Source organism: Pristis pectinata, chromosome 32 (genome assembly GCF_009764475.1).
Source record: "Pristis pectinata isolate sPriPec2 chromosome 32, sPriPec2.1.pri, whole genome shotgun sequence".
NCBI lineage: Eukaryota > Metazoa > Chordata > Chondrichthyes > Rhinopristiformes > Pristidae > Pristis > Pristis pectinata.
Genome location: NC_067436.1, coordinates 18900696 through 18917475, shown reverse-complemented (window position 1 = coordinate 18917475; position 16780 = coordinate 18900696). Strand labels below are relative to the sequence as shown.

The following is a 16780-nucleotide window of genomic DNA, read 5'->3' as shown; positions in this document are numbered from 1 at the left end:
AAAATCTTAGCCAGAACGGTTCCTGTGGCACGTTGGTTGATCCAGGCCATTGGTAAATGAGAGGTGGGCAGTGGTGGAGATTTGACTGCTGCTCTCAGCACTCAGTCCTGACGCAGGGTTTTGACCCGAAACATCGACAATTCCTTTCCTCCCACAGATACTGCTCCACCTGCTCAGTTCCTCCAGCATATTGTTAAACCCTTAATCTTCTACCTCCAGGCTGGGACCAAGGATTTGATAACTCTCATGGTGAAATAGCCTCTGCACACTCACAAACTGAGGGGTTGGCCATTCTGGATAGAGATGAAAAGAAATTTCTTCACCCGAAGGGAGCTGATTCCTTTTGGATCCTCTGCCCAAGAGGTCTAGGGAGATTCAGTTATTAAGGCTAAGTTATTAAGGGATATAATTAGTGCAGGAATGTGGCACTGTGGGAAACAATCAGCCACGACCTTATCGAAAGGCAGAGCAGGCACAAGAGGCTGAATGATCTACTGATGCTCATGTAGTCTTGCAGTTGATGGATTGTCCTTTGCCAAGCAGCAGATGTCTACTTGGACTCGGCAAAATCCAGGCGAGGAGAAGTAACTGGCAGCATTCTGTTTGCTCTTGAGTCTCCTCTGAAATGAATTGCAGTGCAGTTGTTCATTGCATTTTGTTGCTCTTTTCCCTGCAGACAAGCCACTGGTTGGAGATCCTGCAGGCGTTGGTGCTGAGCCCTAATGTTGACCTGCAGCATCGGGGAGTCGTCATCACACTCAACCTGGTGAATGCGGAACGGGAGCTTGCAGCCCTGCTCATGGAGTCCGAGATGATGGAAATCCTGTCTGCCCTGTCCAAGGATGGTGACGAGAAGAAATGCAAAGTGTCCGCTGCTGCCAAGGACTGTCTCGACCAAGCTGTGGAGTACGGACTAATTAAACCCACTGTGGAGGGGGACAGCCCATAGTGGAAGCAAACACAGGACATTCTGGGGAGCTGTGGCCTATCTTTCAACTAAGAAGCACTCCTACTATGCTATTCACTACAAACCAATGACCTTTGGATGAGCAATTTGCCCCACATTGTGTCTGTTGACGACAGAGTACTGAATATTTAAATGGCAGCCCATTGCTGTTGGAGCATTGATACCAGCAACATTGCTAGGCCTTAAGACATGTTCTACTGCAATTATAAGTAAGGTGTTGCAGGATTTTCCTGTAGTGTCACTGTACCAAAGCTTGCTCCCCCCATGGGCACATCAGACTTGTTGGGTTTGTCCTCAACCCCAGCTTTAGGCTTTATTGTTGGGCAGTCTGTCCCCCTCACTGCTCACCCAAATAACTACTCTACTTCAGCACAATCAGTCAGTCATGGGATTGAACCCGTAGGCCATTGCAGCCGAGAGTGATTCTGTCATCTCTGCTGGGGCAGAGGGGGTGGTGGAAACTTGCTCTGTCATCTCCAGTGAAAGACTGAGAGAAAAGCCCAGTGCAAATAAAGAGAAAATTCCTCTTGGGCAATTAAAACCAGTCCAGGAGATCTCCTTTCAGCCAAAGATCCCCGGGTTCCTTTCAAAGGGGGGACTCATCACACCAGCAGGCAACGTGTTCCAGAGGCTTTCTCCATAGAAAGAACCATCAAGTCCAGTCTGGTGTAGCATAGTTTAAGTAATGCTGAATGTTTGCCTGTTTGTAATCTGCACTAATCTGATGTATAATCAGGCCACGCAGTAATCGGCAGCTGAAAACACACTATTGGCTGACTCTAACACACAAAAATTGATTGCAGCTCCTGGAGAAGACCAGAAAAGGAGGATAAAAAGGTTCACTTGCAAAATGACTGAACACAAGATATTAGACAACCATACATAATGATCAAAGATCCTTAAAAGCTTATAGTACACCTGGACCAAATAAACCAATGTCTTTGAGAAAATCAGTGAAATATAGCCAGTGTTTAATGGAAAGCATATTGCTGAGAAGTACAATGGACAGTTCCTAAATTAAGTTTTTATGACATTGATGACACACATTTCACAATTATTTAAACATCCACCAATAAAGCCATTATGCTTGGATGAATTAGGAGAGAAATGGTTGATGGGAGAGAGGTCATCGTGCGGGGACTGCTGGGAGTGAGGGCGCCCCTTCTCAATATGTCGGCGGCCTGCGCGGAGGTTGCCGGGAGTGAGGTCGGTGACGGGAGGGCGGGAATCTCCGCTCGGCGGTCGGTTTTCCGTCACTCTGCGGCATGGCGGCCCCCGCCCCCGCCGACACCGGGCGCTGGTTTGGGTTCGGCTTTAATCTCTTCGGGCAGACGGTGAACGGCGTGGAACCGGCCGGGGGCCCGGTGCTCGAGCCCCGCGAGGTGACGGCCTGCAACTCGAGGCCGGACCGAGGGAGCTCCGCTCCGGCAGCCCGGCCTGAGGCGGGCGGTGACAGCGAGCCGGCAACGAACGGCGGCGCCAGGCCGAGTCCGCGGCCGCGGCAGCGGGTCACGGCCTGTAGGGTCTCCCCCGCCTGGAGTCACTCCGCCTGTCTGACCGGTGAGGGGCGGGGCTGGTGAAACGGGCGGGGCCCGAATGAGGGGTGGGGCCAGGAGCAGGGGGCGGGGGCGGGGCTGAAAGTCGGGTCAGGGTCCCGAGGGGCGTGGCCGAGGAAAGAGGCGGGGCCCCGGAGAAGGGTGAGCTTGTGGCTGGGCAAGGGGGCTGTGTCTCGGCGAGTGCCCTGGTCCTGCGCTGGGTTCCCAAACAGTTTCCATTGCTGCGCCCGGGCAGCGTTTTCCACTCTTGACACCGAGTAATAGGACAGAAACAGGCCCTTCGGCCCGACGAGTCCATGAAATCCTCCTACCCCTGCATTATTCCAGTTTTCCCACACTTGGCCCATAGTTTTCTATGCTTTGTCTTTTTTATTATTGCATTAATTGGAGAGGTCTAGACTGAGTAAGTACAAAGGACTTTAGGAAAAGGTTCAAAAATCAAGAGATAGAATTAAAATATTTGGTAGCAGGATTAGAGGGGAGACTAGGAGCTTTCATTTCAGCATTGTAAAGTTGTGGAATTTGGTGCCCAAGAGGGTGGTTTAACGAAGTCCTCACATTTGGAGAATATTTGGAAAAGCTTTTAAATGCATGATACTGGAAAATGGGATTAGACTTTTTGATCTGGTGCAGACATAGATTTATGGAAACATACATCTCAGAAATGGACCCTTTTCATCCATGCTGCCCCATCGTGCCCCTTTACTCTAATCCCACTTGCCTGCATAAGGCCCTTATCCCTCTGCTCCTTTCCTCTCCAAGTATCTGTCCAAATGTCCTTTAAATGTTGTAAATGTGGGAGTCTTCTCTTAAAAAGTTTTCTATAGTTTCTTTCATGCCATGATTTTCCATGCTGCAGCACCTTTGGGTCCAGCTCTTCTTCAACTGGAAACCTGGAAAGACCGAATGGTTTAACAAAAGCTTGTGTCTGAATATTCTTCAAACTTGGGAGAACGTTCACTGGTGCTGCTGAATTTGCCAGTCCCTTTCCTTACATTTGGGCTGACGCCATGTGACTCTATGGCTGTTGGAATCGGTGTGGAACATTCCCAGGAATAAGCCCTTTATCATACCACTCTTTCACCACCATGACTGGATCTGTCCTGCTGATGGACTCCGACATTTCTTAATAACAGTCTTGAACTAATTCATGAGTACTTGAGGTTTCAGGCATTATAGATATTTCAGCACGTAATACTATTTCAAATATATTGGAAAGAACAATGTTTCTATTCAAAAGCCAAAAAAACCGTAATGCTGAAAATACCCAGCAGATTAGACAGTATCTGAGGAGAGCAAAATAGAGGTAATGTTTCTCAATCAACTCTGTTTCCTTTCCAAACTGCTGCCAGAGCCGCTGAGCATTTGCTTGAATGTTTCTGTTGTCACCTTGGATCAAAGTGATCTTCTGTGTGATTTTCAGGAGACGAAAAGAAATATATGTTTACAGATCAGTATTCCAACAATTTTATTGCCCATTCAATCTTTCTGAAGATCAAAGTAAACGTTCAGAGAAAGTTCCATCTCATTAATTTTGTTTCAGTTTGGTTCCAGATGATGGATCTGTTTATTTCTGGGGGTTTGTTGCTGGTGGCCCTTGGCATCAGATGTACATTAACAACCAAGATCTGCGAGGATGCGAAGACATCCTGTCCTCCGAGAAATACCTGCTAACGTTGTGGCGGGACAGGGTGCAATGCTGGGACATCTCAAGCCTCTCCCGTACCAGAGAGGCCACAGATGCTGTGGTTTGGACAAAACATCTGCAGGAGGAAGAGAAACCAAATGCAGGTATGCCGATTGAAAATGCAACACCATCTTGTCCCTTGTTCCAGTTCTGCTCCACCTCATTTGTGTTTCTGCCCACTCCCATCATCCTCTCTTCCACACCCCCCCCCCCCCCCCCCACTCTCTCCCCCCACCCTGGTTATTGAATCTTGCAGCAATTGTTTGCATGGGTGGCAGGAGCTCCCCAGATACCTGACCGTGTGATGCAGTCAGTCAGGACAGTCCGCTTGTCTTACAACAACATGTGTTCTTTTAGTTAAGACTATTAGATTTATAGCAGGTACCCAGACTGATATTGTTCCCCTTCCTTTCAGTATAAACAGGCTAATTGATGTCACTTGTAACTTCCCTATCAACTGAGACCAACTCCTTTAGCACAGATAGGATTAATGTGGGATTCTGATTATATGAACTGTTTATTACAGTAACCCACCACTCCATAGCTTCAATTGGTTAGTCTGTGGAGAGATCGGGTAGGTTAGTGGTCACTAATAATGCTGTTCACAGGCTCATAACTTTATTCCCCTGAAGTAATGGACTTGTTTCACCGTGTGGTTCTGGAGAAGACTTGCTGTTTACATTTGAAATTTTACTGTGAAATATGGAATGCAACTGAAGAGAATTTCAGTTGTGCTTGTGACTACCTGGCTGAGGCCAATGCCAGTTTCTGGAGTCCAAAGTCTTGGGTTCACACCCTGATCTTATATCTTAAATAGTTTCATGCCTCCTAGATTAGGAAGCAAAAAATGCTGGGAAAATGGAGCAAATATTTAGCATCTGGAAAAGGGAAAAAAGTCACATTTTGTTGTGAAGGCTCCATACAAGACGCCTTGTTGACAGATCTCTTTTGTATTCACAGTTTTATTGGGTGTTGAAAATAGGAATCACTGGACTAGGGATATAGGCTGATTTCAGCTCTTTGGTCCACAGTCACTGAGGCCATCAAAGTCACCTTGTTTGTCTGGGTAAATCTGCTCAGTGCGCATAGAACAGCAGTTAAATCTTGGGCCATCTTCACTAACTAAATATTGCCTGTTACGTACCAGAAACAATAGAAACACAACGAGCCATGTATAAGTGTTAGAATCTATTTTATTAATAGCTACTTGTAATAATAAGAGAAATAAAAACATTAGATATTAAACATTAACCCCATAAACATAAACCCGAAGTGTGTGTATCTGTGTGTGTGTGTGTGTGTGTGTGTGTGTGTGTGTGTGTCTGTGTGTGTGTGTGTGTGGCAAATTCCCAAACCCCAAGTCTAGGAATAGTTCTCAAAGTTCAGTTCAGCAAGTCATAGGGTAGAACAATGAGCAAAGGCTTTTGCAAAACCACAGTAGATTGTAGAGAGAATGTAGAGAAACTTTAGGAAATCCATAGGTTCCACGATGGAACCCAAATGACACCTTAGTCACTGAAGATCTCCACTTGTTCTGAAGTATCTGCCACACCGAAGACATTCGATACATGGCCACCCACAGAAATACCTGCTTTCCAGGACAGGTTAACAACAGAGCAGACTCCACAGGTTGCTCCAAAAATCCATACATGGATTGCAGTGACAGACACATCTATTGTTCTTCACCCATCGATGCAGAGACCAGCAGTCTCTCGCGCTCCCCCCCCTCTCGTGCACTCCCCCCTCGTGCTCCCCCCCTCGTGCTCCCCTCTCTCGCGCTCCCCCCTCTCTCGCGCTCCCCCCCTCTCGCGCTCCCCCCCTCTCGCGCTCCCCCCCTCTCGCGCTCCCCCCTCTCGCGCTCCCCCCTCTCGCGCTCCCCCCCTCTCTCGCGCTCCCCCCCTCTCTCGCGCTCCCCCCCCTCACGCTCCCCCCTCTCGCGCTCCCCCCTCTCTCGCGCTCCCCCTCTCCCTCGCGCTCCCCCCCTCCCTCGCGCTCCCCCCCTCCCTCGCGCTCCCCCCCTCTCCCTCGCGCTCCCCCCCCTCCCTCGCGCTCTCTCACTCTTTGACTCTCTGTGCAAACAGCCAGTCCAGCTCCAATTATAGTCTTGCTGTCTTGTAGCTTGTAGATAATGCACTCACACATACCACTACTCTACTGTCCAGGTGCCTTAAAAAGGGGTGTTCACCAAGTAGCAACCTGGCTCGTAACATGTAGGGAATTAAAGGGCTGAAAGCACATACTTTCTCTGTTCTTGTCTCACACAACTTATTTCATTCTGCTTTGCCTCTGTTCTTTCTCCACTTATCCAGTGTCTTCCACCTGTATCTGCAAAACTTCTGATGTGCTCTGTATCCAGAACAGTTTCTGGTTTCCTGGTCCCAGCTGTTTCATTTTCACCATGGATCTCCTGTTCCTTTACATCTCTGTCCCACAACAGGAATTTTGCTTTATCCTTGAAGAGTAGCCCAAACATTCCCCCTGAATATGTTCTCACTTTGAACAACTTCCTCCTTCTAATCAGTCACTTTCTTCAAATAAACATGTAGCAGGGGAGTCTGTGTTGGTGTAAGTTATGTGGAACTGTCCTTGATTCAATTCTACTCAGATTCTCGCTTTTGTCTAGTACAATAATTACTTAGTTGCTGCTTCCTGTCCTTGTATTTGAACTTGGATGTTTCATCACCTTTGCTACCAATTTCTCGTTTTCACCTGGGCCATCTCCAGCTCTTTCCTTTCTCGAATTCTCTATCTCCATGTCAAGAGAGAGGTTGTGAGCAGTATCCGTTACAAGCCCATGTCCCCTCCTGGATGTCTTGACTATACTTGCTCTTGTCGTGCTTCCTGTTAGGACTCATTCTGTTTTCCCATTTTCTTTTCCTGTGTTGCACTTGTTTTGACAACATCACCTTCCACACAGAAGTGCCTGTGGTTTTCCTTCCATTATAGTTACAGAGCTGTCGTTTCCATTTCCTATAATCCTCATTCGTCCATTCTTCTTCCACCCAGAAAAAAATAGTTTCCTTTGTCCTCATCTTCAATCCACCAGCCTCCACATTCGATGGATTATCCTGTGTAATGTCTGACACTTCCAACGTGATGCCACCATCACACACCTACCCGCCTCCCTCCCTTTCAGCGTTGCAAGGTGACTGTTCCCTCAGGTACACGCTTCCATTTTATTTGTTTACCTGCACTGCACTTTCTCTGTGGCTGCAACACAATACTCTGCATTCTGTTTTCTTTTCACTACCTTAATGCACTTGCGTATAGCGTGATCTGCCTGGATGGCACAAACAAAACTCTTCACTGTAACTCAGTACAGTGACAATAATAAACCAAATACCAATACCATCTCCACCGACGTCCACTGTCTTCTCTTGACACATTCTTTGTGTAATACCTGGGCAAAGGTGATCCTGCACTTCCAGTTGTCTCATGCACCTCCTACATTGTTGCACTGATGGTCAGTAGAAGCTCTAGAAAGAGGCACATTACAGCCTTCTGAACTCAGAAATGAACTGAATGTTTTTGGAATTAACAGTCATTCCGACCTTTTACCATACGTTTGTAGTGTTCAGTTTTAATTCTTTCTCCTTTTCTGGTATTTCAGATTTCATTCATGTGTTCCTTTCCATACCTCCCTGAGAAGTCCCCATCATTACTCACGAGCTGTTTACAACTGGCACCGCCAACATTTGTGTTATTTAACCTTTCCCAGGCTTGTCCCTACTATAGACTTTCCATATTCTTTCTGCACCTCCCACCTTTGCCTGCAAATTAAAGCTTGTTTTATTTCTAAATTTGTCCATTCTTCAGATCGGCCCAAAGTTGCACATGTACTGCCTGGTCTGATGAGTGAAAGTAGAATTCCTTGTTGTTATTACATACTTTGTCTTTCCCCTTGCAGCATTTCCATTAATCCCTGGTGGTTACATTACAACAACTCCTCCATTTTACAAATCATTATCACCACTGCTTCATGCAAGAAAGTTGGTGCTTGGCAGTGAACATGCTCTCCTGCTGACCTTTGATTGGACAGTATATTCCTGGGGCTCAGGACGGTAAGGCTTATTTCTTTAATTATGGGAAATATTATATAACTGAAGACTGTTCTGAGTTGTGATCTCAATATCGTGAATGTATATTAAGAGATCCTATCACTGTAAAGTTGCTGGTTTGTATCTAGTCAGTTGAACACGTGTTTTTGCATCTAATCCTGGGGTTCAGTCTAATACCCATATTGGTAAAAATGCTGTTTTCACCCCCTTTTTAAACATGGCTCCAGATGGGGAAACTTTCTTCTCCCTGCTGCCTATAGACAGCTAATGCAGTATGAATTTGAGCAATCACAGTCCAATTTGTAATGGGTGCACACCCACAGCACAATCATGTGATTTCTATTGGTTAAGAACACCCTGTCACCTTGCTGAGGACAATAAATGTGCTGATTCCAGGAATATTTCTTGGACTTGTAGGTTTACTGGTTTCATTTCTGATAACCTAGTTGTCAGTATTAAGTAAACATTCATCCAGTTGCTGTGTATCCTACATTCGCTTCACTTCATCACAGAAGGAAAGGGACTTGACTGAAAGATCCTGAGGATGAGAGACCTTGACAGGATAGATGTGGAGAGGACATTTCCTCTTGTGGAGGAATGTAGAACTGGGGATCACTGTTTAAGCAGAGATGAGGTGAAATCTTTTCTCAGAGGGTTGTGAATCTTTGGAATTGTTTTCCTCAAAGGGCGGTAGAGGCAGTCTTTAACTATTTTTAAGGCAGAATCAGTTAAGTACTTATTCAGCAAGGACTTTAAAAGTTACCATGGTCAACTGGGAATGTGGAGCTGAGATTACAATCTCAGAGCAGCCACAATCTTTTTAAATGGCAGACCATGCTTGAGAACAATGGTCCCCTCCTGCTCCTAATTCATAGGTTCATATGTTGTATGTTTATAAGTTGAATGTTCAGCTAACTGTACCCCAAGCTCTGAAATTCCCTCCTAAGCATCTCCACATCTTTCCTTTTAAGTTTCTCCTAAATTGCACCACTTTGATCTGGCTTTTTGCTCATCTATCCTAACATTCCATGATGTGCTTTGTCTAATGGGGTTTATGTGAAGTACTGTTATTACACTGAAGTACTGACTGTTACTAATGCTGAAGATTTCTTCCACCTTTAAAAGCATTCTGCACACCAACCCTTCCTATTGTACTGCTGATTGACAAACATTCCTCTTATTGCTGCTCAGTTGGTATTGGTATTGGCTTATTATTGTCACTTGTACCGAGGTACAGTGAAAAACTTGTCTTACAAACTGATCGTACAGGTCAATTCATTACACAGTGCAGTTACATTGAGTCAGTACAGAGTGCATTGATGTAGTACAGGTAAAAACAATAACAGTACAGAGTGAAGTGTCACAGCTACAGAGAAAGTGCAGTGCAATAAGGTGCAAGGTCACAACAAGGTAGATCGTGAGGTCAGAGTCCATCTCATTGTATAAGGGAACCGTTCAATAGTCTTATCACAGTGGGGTAGAAGCTATCCTTAAGTCTGGTGGTACGTGCCCTCAGGCTCCTGTATCTTCTACCCAATGGAAGAGGAGAGAAGAGAGAATGTCCCGGGTGGGTGGGGTCTTTGATTATGCTGGCTGCTACACCAAGACAACGAGAGGTAAAGACAGAGTCCAAGGAGGGGAGGCTGGTGTCTGTGATGCGCTGGGCTGTGTTTTCCGTTCTCTGTAAAGCCTCTTATAACATGTACCGTGCTGTAAAAATAGATGTTGGATTGCTCCAATCACTGCTGACATTTTATCAACATGCTATCCCTGTTTACAGACATGGTCAGTTGGGACATGGTAGTGTTGAGGATGAAGTGGAGCCACGGATTGTGGAGGCGTTACATGGCTTGGCTATGGCTGAGTTGGCAGCCGGGGCCTGGCACTCCGTATGTGCCAGTGGTAAGGGTTGATATTGTGCTGTGTCTTACCTGCTTTCTGTTTTCAAATCCCTGATACTCCTCGAATGTGCAATTCCCTGCAATGTTGGTGTTTCTGGTGGTTCAAAAGGCAATGGATATTGAGGAGTTTATCCCCACCATTGAGAACATTCCTCACTGTCTCCATAACTGCCCTTTGATGGACCTCTCCTGGTTCTGGTAGCCCGTTAGAGCCATAAATCATTTCAGCACAGAAAATAGCCCTTCAGTCCACAATCCACACTGCCCATCAAGCACCTATTTTTATATTAATGCTACACTAATCCCATTTTATTCTCCCTGTGATCTCATTGACTCCGCCTAGATTTTACCACTCAGCTACACACTGGGGTAATTTACAGTAACCAATAAACCTACCCAGCCGCGTGTCTTTGGGATGTGGGAAGAAACTGAAGGACCCAGAGGAACCCCACATGGTCACAGGGAGAATGCAAACTCCACACTCCAAGTTCTACTGCTGTGCCTAAACAGTTATTCCTCTGGGCATCGTCAGTGTGCCATTCTTTCTGAGCGTAGATGTTGACAGTGTTACAAAGGAATCTCATCAGAGCCTTGTGTGAATGTCCACAGATGAATATTTTCTGGCAGGTGGCACAGGGTTGTGATAGCAGCAACAATCCCTTCTTTCTCCTCTGTAGCCCATGGTGACCACCTAACCGGAGACAGGTCAAAATTAGTGCTGGGACTTCCTACTCAGTAGCCCTACAGTCACACCATTTATCCAACAACAAGAGTTTTAAAAGTAATTTGTCTAAATCCAAACCGTGAGATGCTGGAGCTATCTCTATAACTAAGAAGTATACAGGCTGAGCTCTGCTCTAATAGTTTTGTTTCTCAATCTCTGTTTAATTATAAATTACATTTTTGTATTTTTATTTTTAAAATGATTAGCCTCAGGAGACCTGTACGTGTGGGGTTGGAACGAGTCCGGACAGTTGGGACTGCCAGCAAAATCGTGTTCGGGGGACGAACATCAGAAGCTCTCCCAACAGACAGGACTCTCTGGGGAAGGTGAGGAGATTTGTGTTTGGAAGTTTTTCACAGACCTTCTTCGAATCCCTTTCAATAACCTTTTATTTGAATATAGAGGAGCGGAGCTAACAACATAATAATGTTTTTTTTAACTGATGAAATTTCAGTACAGTCCAGCTTTTTTTGGAGTTTTTGGTTTGCTTTTGTTTATTATTTTTTTAATTTCGGGGTTCTCTTTTCATATAATCAAATTTCTTTTCAAATTCTTTTGTATCATATTCACTTAGTAAGAGATTGGGAGGTTCAGATTATATATTTTACTCCCTGTGAGTGTATATGTCAGCTGTTATTATTGCAGTGCCCATCTCCTCGCACCATGTGTACAATCACTATTGCTATGTTTGAAATTTACTAAAAAGATTGAAAAAGAAAAGAAAGTTTTCCAATTTGGGATTTGCTTTAGCAGTGCTATAAATGCCCTCTACAGTGCAAAGACTAGTTTGTAGATTTTGTACCAGTTCTCTATCAGCAGAAGCTGACTAATGGACAAGTATGTCTTTCACTGCTCTTCTTTCTTCCTCTTCTGAAGACCTTTATATAGAAACAACTTCATGTGTAGAGATTACCTCTTGTATGTCACCTGAGTGATTGTTCTTGAGCGTGGTACATTTTAATAGCTCAATTGGATTGTGCCCTCATCAAACATTAAATACATATTCCCACCAGGGTCTCTTGATAGACGAGGAGTCTCCTTTGCCCTAACGTGGGTTCACTGAGAGCAGTTGCTGTGCACCTGCTCCTGCTCTATTGGCTTGTCCCATTGACTGGGTCAGTAAGACTCAGCTGCTTGCTGCCTTAACTAACCAAGCCAATAATACTGTCTTTAAATATGTAGCGATAGAGTCTACTGTGACTCTTTATTATCACAGGGTGGCCTTCAATGTTAGTAGCAGCATCAGAGGTAGTCAAAACATGCTTACCATTGGAAATAGCAAAAACTCAGAAACATTGAAACACTGGAGGCATTTGACCTTAGAGACTGCTCCACCATTCAAAAAGATTATTGCTGATCCTATATCTCAGTGACATACTGCTCTCCCCATACATTGATGCCTTTAATGTCCAGAAATGTCCTTCTTAAATGTATTCAACAGCTTGGCCTTGAGAGCCTTCTGTGGTAGAGATTAACACAGGTTTACAACCCTCTGAGTGAAGAAATTTCTCCTCATCTCAATCCTAAATGTCTTGCCCTGTATCCTGAACCTGTGACCTCTCCAGCCAAGGGAGGACATTATTCAGCCTGCTAAGCCCTGTTGGACATATGTATGTTTCAGTTAGGTCTCCCCTCATTTTTCTAAGCTCTGTTGAATGCAGTCCTTGTCAATGTAATCTCCCGTCACGTGATAGCCCAAAGTTTGGTGTGAAAACCAGTGTGGTCTCACCAAGACCCTGTACAATTATGCTAAAGCTTCCTTGCTTCTGTACTTGAAGCTTCTTGCAGTAAGCACCAACATACCATTTCCCTTCTTAGCTACTTGCTGCGCCTGCATGGTTTGCTTTCAGAGGCTGGTGTACAAGGACAGCCCCATCTGTTAGTTCATCAACATTTCCCAGTCTGTCACTGCTTAAATAATGTTCTCTCTTTAGGTTTGTCCTACCAAAGTGGGTAACTTGCATTTAGCTGCCTTGAATTGCGAACTTAACGTTCCCAGCAGCATTCTGTTCTGTTTTGTGTCCTCCTGTCCGACACTCCACTGTCCGTGTGTTTCTACAGGACAGCCACGTGTTTCCCCATTGACATTGCAAATATGTCTTGCACTGACCGTAAAGGAGAGATTGGCATATGGACATTAGTGACATTTATTTTGGGAAACCGCACGGTTGTGGTCTTTGCACTGAGCGGTTGTTCCTGAATCTGTCCCATTGAGGAAATGAGAATCAGCATCAGTAGCACTGCCACATTACTTGGGTACTTGGTTTAAATTGATGCATTCAGTAACATAAAATGTACATCATTAGCTGTCTTGGGTTAAGAGTTTGTAAATGTTGGTTTGTGTTTTTGGCTTAAAGTATTCAATGTTTACATTGCAGGTGTACCGGCCCTGAGTGATGCAGGTGACAAGGTTAAAAAATCCACCACAGATAAAGCAGCCGTAGGAAATACAAATGTGTTCATTTCAATACAAGCATTTCCAGCACTGTTGGACTTCCCTGGGGAACTGGAGATCAGCAAAGTCAGCTGTGGGGCGAGACACACTGCAGCTGTCACCAGTAGGTATCAGAATCAGATTTATTATCACTGACTTATGTGACGTGAAGTGTGTTGTTTTGTGGCAGCAGTACAGTGCAAAGACATAGGAATTACTATGAATTATGAAGTAAATAAATAGTGCAAAAAAAGGAGGTACCGGCAGGTGCTGGGAAATGTTTCTCTGCAGCGAATGGCAGGCTGGTCTGTGGTTAAAATAATGTTCATTTGATTTCTCAGTGTGTGTCTGTTAATTTCAGTTGTAAATTTAATCACTGAATGTTTTGGAAGTGCAGAATTTTAATGTGAGAAATGAAAGGTCTTGATTATAGAGCTGCTTAGATTGTGAATGTATCAGTACTGCCTACTGCCACCTCAGGTCGTACAAGTGTTCCTCATCAACAGGACCAAAGAATCCCTTTAGCTAAGCTGTCAATGGATTGTTACTGCCATCTCATTGTTGATAATCCAGAAAATTAATGTGTTCCACAGAATTCAGACAGCAGAAAACCCACTCCAAACATTGAAGAGTGAACATTAGAAATACAAAGTGTTAGAAATAAGACGTATGTTCTGCCAGTTATTGAAACAAGAAAAATTAGTAAATCTCTGAAATGTTTACCCTTCTTGTGTATTTTGGCACGTTTTCCTATTTTCATTGTGAACTGTGTGGTAGTAACTTTTGTGATGCGACTGAACGCACCATGTAAACAAAAAAAATTCTGGTTTGAATTGGACAACTTTAGGTTGATTCTTTAAGTATGGGACATAGTGTTGAAATTTAGGACACTGTCTTTTCATCAAGTGCAGATCCATTACATTGTTTACTAATCGATAGACTTAGAAAAGTGTATCACTATGTGACTTGGAGCTTCTCAGTTTTTTCAGTATTCACTATTAAACTGCATCATTTCCCTTTTGTTTCCAGGAAGTGGCAAGCTGTTCACATGGGGCTGGGGTAAGTTTTAAACAATAGGTTGCTGCATTGCTGTTTTGGTTCATTTGGTGTTCTGTGGAATAGAAGACGTGAGCTCTTGCCCTGCTGCATATGTGGTGTGAATATTGCATTATTGGCAGTATTTTCAAATGAACGCCTGCCTGCTAAACACTGTGTACTATTTAAGGTGTGGGCAGATCATGAGCTCAGGCCAAGAGTGATTGTCCACCATTGCCAAATCAAGTGGACCAGTTAGGTGCACATTCGTGGGATGTTCCTGTTGTAAAATGGCAGCTTGGCTTTCCTCTCCAATCTGACTGCCTCAACATTGATTTCTCTAACTTCCAGTAACACCCCCCCTTTGTTTTCCCTCATTCCTGTGGCCCCCTCACCCTTCCTTATTCCCCTCCCCTGCCCTTATGATCTGCCCATCTATTCCCCCCCACCTTCCCTTTATTCCATGGTCTAGTCCTCTCCTATCGGATTCCTTCTTCAGCCCTTTGCCTCTTCCACCTCTCAGCTGCTCACATCACTCCCTTCATCCCCCGTCCCCCACCCACCTACCTTCCCCTCTCACCTGGACTCACCTGTCACCTGCCAGACTGTGCTCCTCGACTTTTTCATTCTGGCTTCTGCCCTCCTCCTTTCCAGTCCTGATGCAGGGTCTCGACCCGAAACGTCGACTGTTTATTTCCCTCCACAGATGCTACCCGACTCGCTGAGTTCCTCCAGCACTTTGTGTGTCGCTCCAGATCCCAGCGTCTACAGAATCTCTTGTGTACACTCGACTTTCCCACAGAAGTGAATGTGCTACATATCTAGTTCCTGAGTGAAATGCCTTGATCTCCCACTGTGATACATTGTTGAATGAAGGCAGTCATGTTTTGAATAAATTTTATGTGTTATTTGTATTTTCTAGGGAACTATGGACAACTTGGCCATGGTCAGACCGATAGCACTGACCTTCCAAGGCTTGTTGAGTACTTCATAAAAAACCATCTTTCTGTGCTGGATATTGTCTGTGGCCCATGGAACACTTTCGCGTTTGCACAAGGGAAGAATTTTAAATCTTGAGTGAATTGTGCGCTGATAGTGCAATGTTTGTGTTTAGGATCATGAGGAACATCAGCCGAGTGGCTCAGTGAATTTTACTGTCAGGAACTGTAGGTTTGGCTCTCGATCACTGATTAGTTACTGGGCATTTGCTGCCTTGCTAACAAGTTGTGTTGGAGACTTGCTGGCCCACGTTTCATGCTCCTGATTGTCGTGTATCCCGATGAGGGCAGGACTGTAACACTTCTTTGACAAACTATCTGGGATAACCATTTATCTTGACGTGAGAGGAGCTGAGATCTCCATTGCATTGTGGACTTACAGGGATTAGCATTTTCAGGGTGAGGAGGGATGCAATGAAAAACATAAGCCTCTCCCTTCATGTCAGGGCAGAGCTGATCTGAGCATCAGAAGATATCAGTGATCGTATGGAGACTTGTTAAATAATGTGTTTTTAATACAGAAAAATGTATATTGAATTTTTTGCTAAAATTGCTCCCTGTTTTTACATATCGTGTGTAATGTTTTACTTATAGCCCCTTACTTAGATCGTTACTGAACAGTATTATATGCCTTTGTCTAGCAACTCAGCATATGGAATCTAATAATCTCTGGGCTCTTTGTCTTGTCATTGCCTGGTAATCTTGGATTCCAATTCAAATGGTTTAGAGAGTATGCATTATGAAGGGAGACTAAGGGCGCTAGGGCTTTACTCTTTGGAGAGGAGGATGAGAGGAGACATGATAGGGGTGTACAAAATATTAAGAGGAATAGATAGAGTGGCCAGCCAGCACCTCTTTAATGCTCAATACAAGAGGGCATGGCTTTAAAGTAACAGGTGCAAAGTTCAAGGGAGATATCAGAGGGAGGTTTTTTTTACCCAGAGAGTGGTTGGGGCATGAAATGCGCTGCCTGGGGCGGTGGTAGAGGCAGGTACATTGGTCCCATATCTGTATTGGACACCCTGGTCGACAATGTTCGTTGGATCTGTGTTGTCACATTGTTTGGGATGCTGCCCTTGTTCAGAGTTGCCATGGGAAAGCCCCTTATAGTCTATTCTCTTTGAAAAGTTAGCAGTTTTCACAACAGGTCGAGACATAATTTTTCAGGGTGGTGAGGAAGGCATTAAGCACACTTGCCCCTCATCAGTCAGGGCACTGAATGCAAGATGTTGGTACGACCACAGTTCTGAGCAGTTCTGGTTAACAAGCTAAAAGAAGGATATCATGAAGCTGGAAATGGTGCAGAAAATATTCACAAGGATGTTACTGGGACTGCAGGGCATGAGTTATGAGGCGACATCAGGGCTTTTTCCCTGGTGTGTAGGAGGCTGAGGGGTGACCTTAGAGGTTTATAAGATCA

The 16780-nt window shown here is 44.8% G+C and overlaps 2 protein-coding genes across 2 annotated transcripts in view; both read left to right on the top strand.

The window, feature by feature from the left end:
* LOC127585228 (protein unc-45 homolog A-like) overlaps nucleotides 1-2213 on the top strand; it is a 30958-nt gene extending 28745 nt beyond the window's left edge. Inside the window, 1 exon segment of the mRNA XM_052042525.1 lies at nucleotides 677-2213. Within this exon segment, the coding sequence (XP_051898485.1) occupies nucleotides 677-949 (273 nt within the window). The 3' untranslated portion in view covers nucleotides 950-2213.
* Nucleotides 2214-2215: 2 nt separating this feature from the next.
* LOC127585229 (RCC1 domain-containing protein 1-like) lies at nucleotides 2216-16763 on the top strand. The gene is made up of 8 exons (XM_052042526.1): nucleotides 2216-2527; nucleotides 4078-4314; nucleotides 8118-8271; nucleotides 10049-10170; nucleotides 11100-11219; nucleotides 13272-13451; nucleotides 14357-14386; nucleotides 15285-16763. Exons 1-8 carry the CDS (start codon nucleotides 2233-2235, stop codon nucleotides 15437-15439), a joined length of 1293 nt encoding a protein of 430 aa, XP_051898486.1. The 5' UTR covers nucleotides 2216-2232; the 3' UTR covers nucleotides 15440-16763.
* The last annotated feature ends 17 nt before the right edge of the window (nucleotides 16764-16780 follow it).

Bases quoted from the DNA above. Each gene is read 5' to 3' on its own strand.
- LOC127585229 (XM_052042526.1), top strand. From the start codon at position 2,233: ATGGCGGCCCCCGCCCCCGCCGACACCGGGCGCTGGTTTGGGTTCGGC. The intron at 2,528-4,077 runs GTGAGGGGCGGG...GTTTGGTTCCAG, and splicing joins TCACTCCGCCTGTCTGACCG to ATGATGGATCTGTTTATTTC. The intron at 13,452-14,356 runs GTAGGTATCAGA...TTTTGTTTCCAG, and splicing joins ACACACTGCAGCTGTCACCA to GAAGTGGCAAGCTGTTCACA.